Below are 11,668 nucleotides of genomic sequence, written 5' to 3'. Positions count from 1 at the left end.
GGGATCAATCAGGCAGTAAAGGATCTAGTCTCAGTCCTTTCCCTAATTGTAATAAATGAGGCAAGTCACCTAACTTTTGTTTTCCATCTGTGAAACAGAGGGCAAGCGCTAGATCAGTGTTTCTCAACCGGGGGTGTTTTCATCCCCCAGGGGACAATTGGCAATACCCGGAAACATTTTTGATCGTCACAGTTGGGGGGAGGGCATATTAATCACTTTTAAAATTTTCTGTATTTTATGATGCTTTGACATCTTGGGGGCCTTGCTAATCCTGGAAAGACTGCCCCTCCCAGGGCTAACTGATTCCTAGGGATAGCAAACAACTCGCCCCCAGCCCCTGCCATGTGCCTCTCATATGAAAACCAGCCAATCCAGAGCCCACACCCCCGACCACCTCTTTCATCTTTCACACACTGAGCCAATACTCCCCCTGCCCTAAACTGCCCAGGGCCAGGAACAGGCCAACTAGAGACCACTCCTGTAGCCCAGAGCCACTGAAATTATTCAAACTATCCAATTCTAAACTTGCTCAAATCTGCCCACCCTGCCTCACCTATTCATTCCCTTGGAAACCAAAAGAAAAGTTCTGGGCCACACTTGCACCTCACTCCTACCTCCTGACCAACCCAGCTGCTCTCCCATGTGGCCCTGCGTGGCTTGGTGCGCCTCCTGCTGTTGGGAACTGAAAGTAATAAACTCTTCTTTCAAGGAACTTTCCATGTATGGTATCTCACCAGACCTGATTAAAACAAAATCCCAGGTACATTTTAAATCAGGAGGCTATGATATTAGTATGTTGTGAGTAGAGGCCAGGGATGCTGCAAAACACCCTACAATGTACAGGGCAGCCCCACAGCAAAGAATTATCCAGCCCCAAATGTCAACAGCGCCAGGGCTGAGAAACCCTGGACCAGATGAACTCTTATGCTCCTACCATTTGATTCAAATAGGTCTGATAGGCTGAACTGCCTGGAGCAGATATGGCTGTGACATGCAAAACAGCACTGTTATTCTGAGTTACCCCACAGACTTAGGTGCACTGAAAAATCTTCCTTATAGTAACCATTATGGTTAAGGAATTTGATCAGTGGTATTGACACATTACCCAAGTGCTAAAGTAATGCTGAGAAAAGGAGTGTAATTCTCAATATAAATTAGAAAACCTTCTAGCAGGAAATAAATGTGTGGTAGTGACAAGAACACTTTCATAAAACAAACTCTTACCACAGTCCTTAAAAGACACTAAAAGTCAATGTCTTTTTTTTTTTTTTTAAAGTCAATGTCTTGTCATAATAAAATGTGGTAAAGAAAAGCAGCCTAGCAAATAGCCATTACCTTCAGATCAAGGATCCACAACCTTAGTGTTCTCCCCTCACTGCCACCCAGCTGCACACGCCCTGCCACAACAACCACTCCAAACATACCAGGGGTTAACAATGCCAGGGTCAAGGGTCTCCACCTTAGCCTTATGTAATGCATAAGGTCAGCAACAGCCATTTTGCAAAATAAAACATATATACATATATTCAGGTCTGCTCTACATGGATTGCAGTATTGCCCAGAGTCTGCTTAGATCTATCCTACCAATAACTAGAAACTTTGATCCAATTTGGTCAGCATCTTTCAGAAAGGTAATAATTAGATTTAAGGTTATGAAGGACCCTCTAGAGACACTCTCTACACTGCAGCCATCCTGGTATAGAAGCCCTGAAGAGGCATAGAGGCTGGCATATGTCAAAGAGCTAATCATCTGCTGCATTTTACCAAAAACATTCTTCCCAGCCCAGAGAGAAAAGATTTCTTAAAGGGAAGAAAATTTCAGGAGATGTTTGAAAATAAAAATGTTGGAGAAAATAGTTTAGAACAGTCATGTCATTAGAGATATCAGGCAGAAGTGGGGGTACTGGAAAGGAGGCCAAAAGTTCATTTGGATAAAGAGGAGGAGGGGGACGGCAGTGTCAGGGAAAAGTCATGGAAAAGCTAACTGTTCAAAGGCAGCTACTTAGTATCAAAGGGTTTGAAAAATTATTTCATTTCTCTTTATTGCCTACCACCTACCTCAGGGTCGAGATCATCCAGCACAGTTTCCAGTTGTTTCAGTTCTATTTCTGATAGATTCCCAAGAAGTTCATCTTCATCAACATCCTTGTACTTTTCTAAGTCCTTCCGGAACGATAGTGCCATGGTTTGCAGTCACTTAATTTTTGCTATTGAGTACAGTCAGAAGTGATTTCTAATTTTTTTTCTTAAAGCTATGGAGAGAAGAAACAAAAACATTTAAAATATTAAGTCATCCCCACCTAGTTAGATCTATTTTAGGTTAAATGAAATGTAATTTCCATGTGTCATATATTCTTTGACTACGTATCACACACTACCCTTGCCTATGGATCATTCAATGTCTTTACCTTTTGTCTTTTGTTGACAAAAAGCAACCAAACAAAAACAAAAAGCCACACTGGGAAAAAAGAGGGGGAAGAGAGAATAAAATTGAAATCCATTAAAACAGCTACTTGACAGAATTTAGATTCCTGATAACTGAGTTTTAGGGGGGAAGAACTTATAATAATGTACCAAAATATAATTTTTTCCATCAATTGCTTTCAAATGATTGCTACCAGTACCAGAATACTTTGTTTAAGCACAGTATGTTTGAGGCATGCTTGTTTTCCTGTAAGTCGCTTAGAACATTATTTTCTGACTCAATATTAATATAGGGGAGATATTAATATACTCTCCATGGGAGGAATGGCCATTGGAAAAAACATTTTTTGAAAAGGTTCATTTAAAAAATTCTTTTGCATTTTTCCTTCTAATTTATATTTTGTTGCATTATGAAAACAATACATTTATTTGGCAAAGTAATCTAGGTTACAAGTTGAAATAAAAGAAAATTCTGAAGAAAGTGCACTGATTATTTTTTAAATATGAAATATTCGATGTATTCTAACCAATACATACTAGCATTCTTATTAGGAAAAGGCATTTTTAAAGGAAAAAAACATAGCATTCTGAAAAGGTTTCAGCAAAATACTCAAAACCATGCTGGGATATGTCATCCACTGACTGGCAAGATTGGTCAGGAGGGTCTGGTGGTAGGAAAGGATCTTCACCATTTCCTCACCATGTTCATCCCTCCCAAACAGCTATGAAGTGACTCAAAAAGCAGCATCTTTCCAGATATAGCAGGACTATTCTATAGGAAAAAAAAATACTTAAAATAAGTACTGCAAAAAGTGTGAAGTAAAAATGAAGTATTTCTATAAATTCTAGCCATATATGTAGATCATTTGCCTCATAAAATGTTCCTATGTGAATAAGAAATAATCCTTAGACTTCCTGATTTGGCTAAATTTTTCTTGGCTGTAAAACGCCCAGTACTTCAAAGTTTGGATATACTTTCTACTCCCTTCTCCCAAGTTTTCCCAACTTAATATTTTAACTAATACATTTTCCTCCTCAAACTAGTAACATTTTATGGACCCTTTTACGTGTTTTCATCTCCTATGAAGACAGGAAGGTTCACCACAGGGGTCTGTCAGCTAGCAAGCACCTGGGACCAATAACAAGCAAATTAACAGAGCTGTGCTTATGCAGATGTTAAATTGCAGGCATTTTGTGTAACTGCCCAAGACAGGTCTGGCTTACACCTGTTCTACTGGCACTTCATTGGTTGAGCAGTTACCCTGGATTTTTTTCGCTTTTTTGAACACATAATTATCACTGTTGTCATTACTAAGTTTGGTAAACATCCTTTGTATTTCCAACTTTAGGACAAGAAGCTTACCAAGTATCCTGAGAGTGAATTTTCTCAATTAAAAATAATACAGTCTGAGGAGACGATTCAATAGAAGGTACCAGCACTTTCAAATATATTAACCGTAAAATGCAATTTTAAAGAAGGTGGCACAGGACTTCCCTGGTGGTGCAGTGGTTAAGAATCCGCCTTCCAATCCAGGGAACTCAGGTTCGAGCCCTGGTCCGGGAAGATCCCACATGCCACTGAGCAACTAAGCCCGTGTGCCACCACTACTGAGCCTGCGCTCTAGAGCCCATGAGCCACAACTACTGAGCCCATGTGCCACAACTACTGAGGCCCACGCGCCTAGAGCCCGTGCTCCACAACAAGAGAAGCCACCGCAATGAGAAGCCCATGCACTCCAACGAAGAGTAGCCCCCACTCACCACAACTAGAGAAAGCCCGCACACAAAAATGAGGACCCAATGCAAACATACATACATACATAAATAATTCACTTTAAAAAAATAAAATAAAGAAGGTGGCAGGCAATTTTAGGAGAAAAAATAAATAGAACATTTTGAAAAAATACTCCCTTTATTAAAATACCAATGATATGGTATTTGAGACAGATAAGGGTAAGAAATTGATAAAAGTACATGAATAGGTACCATGAATAATTATTTAGTTTTCACTGTTTTTTTTTTTTTTTTGCGTTACGCGGGCCTCTCACTGTTGTGGCCTCTCCCGTTGTGGAGCACAGGCTCTGGACGCGCAGGCTCAGCAGCCATGGCTCACGGGCCCGGCCGCTCCGCGGCATGTGGGATCTTCCCAGACCAGGGCACGAACCCGCGTCCCCTGCATCGGCAGGCGGACTCTCAACCACTGTGCCACCAGGGAAGCCCCATAGTTTTCACTATTTTTTAATGTTTGGACAATCAATCCAAAAAGTTTTTAATGTAGTTTAATATAACTTATTTTTGAGGTTTATAACATAGAATAAAACCAACTTCTTGTTCAATAAACATTTCAAAGAAATACATATTATTTTGAGCATCCCCTCACTTTACTCTCAAGTGTTCCAGTTTGGGCCATAAATTCAACAGTCATCCTACTAATAAGGTACTATAATGGGCAATATGATAGGAATGAGGTGTTAGGGGCAAAGGCAATGTTATATGCCACCCAGGGTCTATAGGTTTGGAACATGACATTCCTTAGGGTGACTAAACAGGTTACTCCAAGAGATGGCTCCTTATCCCAAAGTAAAATCTGTCACACAAAGCATGTTTATAGTATTGCTTAAAGATCAATAAAATGAACACCATGAACACACCACCCAGCCTCAGAAAGAAAACGTTACTTTGTACTCTCACGTTCCCCTTTCCAGTTGTATCTCTTCCCCCCAAAGTAGCCATTGTACTGAATTCTGAATTAATCATTCCCTTACTTTCTTTACAGTTTTACCTTAAATGTACATATCTTTAAAGTTTTAGTTTTGCTATTTTTTGCACATATATATATATGGACTCACACAGTATGTATCCTGTGACTTGGTTTTTACACTCAGCATTGCTTTGAGTTCATGCATAGAGCTGAACTTCTTTCATTTTCATTTCTATATCATATACTATTGTATAAATGAACATCTGAATTACCTGTAGTCTTTCCTGCTCTACTTTTCTGCTGTTACCTATTTCCTGGTATACATGTGCAAGAGTTTCTCCAAGTTGTCCAAACCTAGGAATGGAATTGCTGGGAAAAGGGTATGGTATTACTCAAGTTTACTAGGTAACGTCAAACTATTTTCAAAGTGGTTGTACCAATTCACATTCCTAGAAGATTCAATGCATGACAATTTCATGTTGCTCATCCTTGCTGATAGTTGATATTATCAGTTGTTATGGGGTTTTTTTGCCCATTCTGGTGGATGTGAAATGATATTTCATTGTGGTATTAATTTGCATTTTGCTGAGTTATGATGAGGTTGAGTATCTTTTCATACGTTCTTGGCTTTAGTCACTTAGACATAGTGGTGTTCCTTAGTCTGTGAAGAATCTTTGTCTGTTTTTTTTTTAAATAAATGTATTTATTTATTTTTGGCTGTGTCGGGTCTTCATTGCAGTGAGTGGTGGGCTATTCTTTGTTGCGGTGCGCGGTCTTCTCATTGCAGTGGCTTCTGTTGTTGCAGAGCACAGGCTCCAGGCACATGAGCTTTGGTAGTTGTGGCAGGAGGGCTCAGGAGCTGTGGCTCCCAGGCTCTAGAGCGCAGGCTCAGTAGTTGTAGCACATGGGCTCGTTGCTCTGCGGCATGTGGGATCTTCCCGGTCCAGGGGTCAATCCTGTGTCCCCTGCACTGGCAGGCGGATTCTTAACCACTGTGCCACCAGGGAAGCCCTCTTTGCCCATTTTTATATTGTGTTATCTTTAAAAAAAAATAGATGCTCTTTACTACATTCTGGATACTAATCTTGTCAGTTATATGTTAAAAATCTCTTCCATTTTCTTTTAACTCATTAGTTTATTAAGGTATTTCTAGGGGGAAACATATCAAAGTGTTTTTCATTTAATTATTTAAGGAATTTACTTCTTTGGCTTGTTTTTTTCCTTTTCAAAGCAATGGAAAGGTTTTCCTTCAAGTTCGGATTAGGAAATCTTGCCAAGAACTTCCAGGTACTACACCAGAGTTTCCCAGAAGCTTCAATTCTGCTTCAGTAAAAAGCAAACAACTGCTGCTCATCCTATTTAATGCTGCTCAAAACTCACCACAAGTGTTCACATGCTCAGAGTCTCTAACTTGATTGTATCTTCTCTCTCAACTCTCATCCTTTACTGAGGATTATCTGTGTGCTGACAGTGTGCCAAGTATTAGCAAGAGAAGCTCAGAACTCCTTAAGAAGGGAATCTCTGGAAGCCGGGCTTTACTCTGCTTTCTGTCCCGTGGATAACATGTCCTCTCTTGCTTGTCCTCTGCCATCTGTATATTGGAAGGGGAACAAATTCTGAATGGTTTCAACCAGTGTGCTAGAAAAGTATCTTAAATCTACACTGGGTCTACAAGAACTTTTTTTAATCTCCAAGCTAATGTAAAATACATTTCATAAAAATAAACTTCATAATCTACATAGCACAGGAATAGATTTTTTTAAGCATAATATTCTCAGTCTTTTTTTCTTTCTAAAGGTTGTATATAAGCAAAAGTTAGTTCTGCCAGATAAGTTAGGTAAACTTTCAGGCAAATGTAGATCTTTTAACTTGAAATTCTGGTATGATCAGACTGTTTAATTCTCCATCCTTAACTCACTTTTTAGAGCAGTGGTTTTCATGTTTTAGACTGAATCAGAACCCCCTGGAGGGCTTGTTAGGACACCACCCCTGGGCCCCACCCTGTTTCCTGACTGAATAGGTCTATAGGGTAGGGCTGAAAATCTGCATTTTTAACCAGCTGCCAGGTGGTGCTGATACAGCCGGTCAGGAACTAGGCTTTGAGAGGCACTGCTCTAGAGGAACTGACTTCATAAATTTGTAAATTCTGACAACTAGGCCTCACATTCTTGTGGCAGTCTATCTTGTCCTAGTCACAGGCTGAAGAACTTTGTTAAAATAGTCCCCAGAGTCTATCAGAACTGTTGCCATGGTACGCTTTCCTTTTCACTCTGTCACGCTTCACTGGATTTCAGTCAGCGGAGGCAATACCGAGGAACATAAGGAAACTCCTGGAGTATTCTGGGCCAAAAGCTTTCATTCCATTAACCAACTTCCTTTTCATGTATTACTAGTCTCTAGAATCCTCCTTATTTTTCACACAAGATTTTCAGGACCCTGTTAATTTCCAGGTGGATTCTCAGACATCTCATTTCACAGATGTTTTAAATTTTAGCTTTCTATTTAGATACTTTTTAAATAGCTGTATTCTAGATCTTTGGGATCACTTTAAATGAAGCACTGTTGTGAGATTTCAGATGCCATATTTACATTTATATTTATCATTGCATCAGCACCAGGTAGAACTGCCTTAATTGTTCTAAACTAATACAGAGGCAGTCTTAATACCTACATGATGCATTTGCACAAAACGGAGACACAGCACTACGTAACCAAAGGTTTCTCTGAGATTCAAACATAGAAAAATAGTAGAAGGGGACTTCCCCGCTGGTCAAGAATCTGTCTTCCAATGCAGGGGACACAGGTTCGATCCCTGGTCAGGGAACTAAGATCCCACATGCCGCGGGGCAACTAAGCCCAAGCGCTGCAACTACTGAGCCCATGTGCCTCAACTACAGAGCCTGCATGCCTCAACTACAGAGCCCACGCGCCACAACTAGAGAGAGAAAAACCAGCATGCCACTAGAGAGAAGCCCGCATGCCGCAACGAAAGATACAGCATACTGCAACGAGGATCCCGTGTGCTGTAACTAAGACCCGATGCAGCCAAAAATAAATAAATAAAATGTTAAAAAATCTGTACAAAAAAGAAAAATAGTAGAAGAGCTATACCTGCACATGGTAGATGGTCAGAGAGGCACAGTGAACTCAAAGAGAACTTGTACTGAAGCAGTCATTACCATATTCCCATTGATAGCAATTTAGTTTTTGCAAAAATCAATTAACACTAGGATCCACAATATTTTTTTAAGAGAAATACTTCTCTATTTAACCAATCTCCACTTATTTTCCTTCAGTTTCACATTTTTTTATAGAGTAAGGTCTTGACACTGACTATTAAGAGAAAAAACTGGAATTATGTGATTCAAAGTTACATTCTCTCAAAATATGAGGTGTTAATCCCCATTTCATCACTATTTCAACAGGGCAGGCTCAGAGTTCAGACTCTTATCTGTTCTCTCTTAAAAGCACACATGTGATCACGTTGTTCTCTAGTTCAAAAATCTAAAATAGACTCATAGTACCTTCAATGGGGTTAGGCAAAGTACAGTGTCAGTGGGCCAAACTCGGCCTGCTGCCTATGGCTGTAAATGACGTTTTACTGGAACATAGTCCCATTCATTCCCTTATGTATTGTCCATGGCTGCTCTTGGGCTACAATGGCAAAGTTGAATAAATGCAACAGAGACCCATATGGTCTGTAAAGCCTAAAGTATTTACTATCTGGTCCTTCAAAGAAAAAGTTTGCCAAGCCCTGACCTACAAGATAAAGTCCAAATTCCTCAGCATGATATATGTAGTTCACAACCAGGTCCCAGCTAGCTTTCTATTATAATATTATCTCAAGCTGCTCACCATCATATAGCCTATAGGCCAAATAGGCCCCAAAGTTTTAGGTCTCTAGGCCATTTGCTTATTGCATTCCCTCTCTCCACAATGCATGCACTCTTTCTCATTTACCTCTGTCCTCAAACCCCTAAATATTCCTCAAGGCCTAGCTAAAATGTCATACATATCTTCCCTGAAATTTTCCCTGCTCTCCTGTTTGATCGGACCCCCAGGAAAGATTAGTACCTTCAACTGATAAGATCAGGTGAAGATACTAACATACGATAAGAGAATGTTTCCCAAAAAAGTAGACAGAACAAATGACTATAGAAGGATGGTAACATAACCATGGAAAGAAGGCAGTAAGCAGGCAGATATAAGAAAATGGGGTTCATTAAGCAAGATTTGGCCATGTTCATGAAGCACAAAGGAGGCATGATATCCTGACCAGCAGGTGTGATTGGCTGGTTCCCACTGCAGTTATATGTCCCATCTGAAGAAGCATCAGATGGCCAATGCCTGATGTCATTCGACATTTACATCACTCGATTCCCCTTATTCCTCTCCATGCTCACACCAAGTAATCTTCTAATTAAAACTTGGCTATTCATGTAGTCTTCCTCACTGTAAATTAATAAACTGATGTTTTGACTTATGCACCAGTCTTTTATGAGTGTGGTTAGTATGGGTCACTTTTTAAGAAATTAGGTACCTATTGGTGGATTGAAATCAGGTCTCTGCAAAAGCAAAGCTGAGGACCATCACGTGAAATCCTATCCCAAGGATGGCTGGCCAGCTACTCCTAAAGACACCCTCTATATCATGTCAAACCAACAATGACAGTGTATTAGGTCATCTGCTGTCTCTCTTGCTGGACACTGTAAGCCCCCTGACGAAGAGAGATTCTCTCCTAGATCTCATTTCTTACTGGGTTGCCATCACCAGGTGCAGTACATGGTTACACATAGTTAAGCCAAATTTGATTTAATTGGATCATATATCAGTCTCTCCTTTCCCTTTTTTGGTAGTTCCCTCTACCTGCCCCAGGTATCTAGTATCTCTCTAGCTCCTTCACTCTATTTCCCTTATCACAACTAAAAAGGCACTGATAATCAGTCCTTGATACTTCTGCTAATCCTTTACAACCTCTGCATTGTTCATCTTTTCTTCCCTCAGTGTCAAACCATTTTGGCTAAGAGTTCTCTGCTGTCTAATCTTCCCTAGTTAAAACTAAAGAAAAACATCTGATTATCAGTCACCAGACCTCTGAAATTAAATACATGCCCTGATGATGATTTGATTTTCTTTTGAGTAGAAATGAATTTCCTCCTTGGGAGATACCAAGCCTTACTCTTCAGATGTGCTGGGCTTAAGACTGCATGTCTTTTCCTCACTGGCTTCTCCTAGGACCCCTGGGTACTGAACCAACCTGACCCGCCAGATCAGAAACTTCTTTTTTTCCTGTCACAAGATTCCCAGGTGATTATTTGTTTTCCAATATATTTACTGGTCATTCAACAAATATTTTTGAACATCTTCTGTACCAGGAATTGACTTGTTCCAGACAATAGGCATAAGAAGTATACAAGACAGACAAGTTCCTTGCTCCAGTTTAAAGGTGGTGGAAAGACAAAAAACAATGAACAAAAAACCAAGGTAATAACAGATAGCAATAAATATGATAAGGAAAAACCCAGGACAATGCTACAGGAGAAGTGAGGGTCGGGAAAGTTACTTTAAGTGGTTCAGATACTGTTCTGAAAGGTGACTTTTAAGCTAAGATCTAAAGGTCTCTCGCAACTCTCAGCCTAGGACTGCTAACAGCAACAATCTAGGTGAAAAACAATGGTGTCTTTGCTTCAAGTTGTAGCTGTGGAGACAGAAGTGGGAAAAAACATGTGACATATTTTAGAAGCAAAGCCAAAAGGACTTGTTCACAAATTGGCTGTAAGGAGATAAGGACAAAAGATGCCCTAAAGGATGACCTCTGTGTTAATTTCAGTTAGTATTTAATAATTTTTGTTGTTGTTCCATACCTATTTTTTCTGAAGAGCTGAACATGGCCCTATGCCACCTATATTTCTAGGTCTGAAAAAAAAATGGTTCTTGGTTAATATTTTCATAATTGTTTGTTTTGAGATCCACATTGTAAACTGTTCTCATATGACAAATCCTGAACACCCATAATAATAATAACCAATTAATGAAACAAAATAAACCAATTAAAAATTACTAAATAAAACAATTGCTGGCTATGGCCTTTAAATATATTTGTAGGCTAAACAAAAGTGCCTGTCTATGTTAATACTATTTCTGGCATCATCTTTTGCAAAGAGCTGAGACTAAAAAGTGAAACAAGCAAATGTTCTGTCATGATTTTTTTAAAAATATTATAGAATTACTGTTCCAAACTTATTTTTCTCTCCAATATCTTATAGTCAAACTGCTGGAGAAGAGATGATCATGAATTTGGCACCCAGCAATCACTGTGATTTCAAGATCCACACTGCTGACCCTCAACACCTAGTCTCTGAGTTCCTTGACCTTCTGTCTTCTGATGGTCCCATCCTCTGCCCTACCTCAGCTCTACATCCCTATGGTTGTAACCTAGTTCTAATCATTACCAATAATTGTAGCCCTCCGTAACTCTCAATTTCTTTGGAAATTCTCTCGAACTCCTCTAGCAAAACCCCAATCCTGGTTAAAACGCTCTTC

General features: G+C 39.7%; 1 protein-coding gene across 1 annotated transcript in view; it reads right to left on the bottom strand.

The window, feature by feature from the left end:
* The window catches only part of TMOD3 (tropomodulin 3), a 96,966-nt gene that overhangs the window by 52,545 nt on the left and 32,753 nt on the right, over positions 1 to 11,668 (bottom strand). Inside the window, exon 2 of the mRNA XM_007468717.1 lies at positions 2,059 to 2,252. Within this exon, the coding sequence (XP_007468779.1) occupies positions 2,059 to 2,184 (126 nt within the window). The 5' untranslated portion in view covers positions 2,185 to 2,252. The remainder of the gene's footprint in view (positions 1 to 2,058; positions 2,253 to 11,668) is intronic.

Source organism: Lipotes vexillifer, unplaced genomic scaffold, assembly GCF_000442215.2.
Source record: "Lipotes vexillifer unplaced genomic scaffold, Lipotes_vexillifer_v1.1 scaffold268, whole genome shotgun sequence".
NCBI classification, from domain to species: Eukaryota; Metazoa; Chordata; class Mammalia; order Artiodactyla; family Lipotidae; genus Lipotes; species Lipotes vexillifer.
The sequence above is the reverse complement of the archived record's forward strand: the minus strand, read 5'-3'. Positions and strand labels throughout refer to the sequence as shown.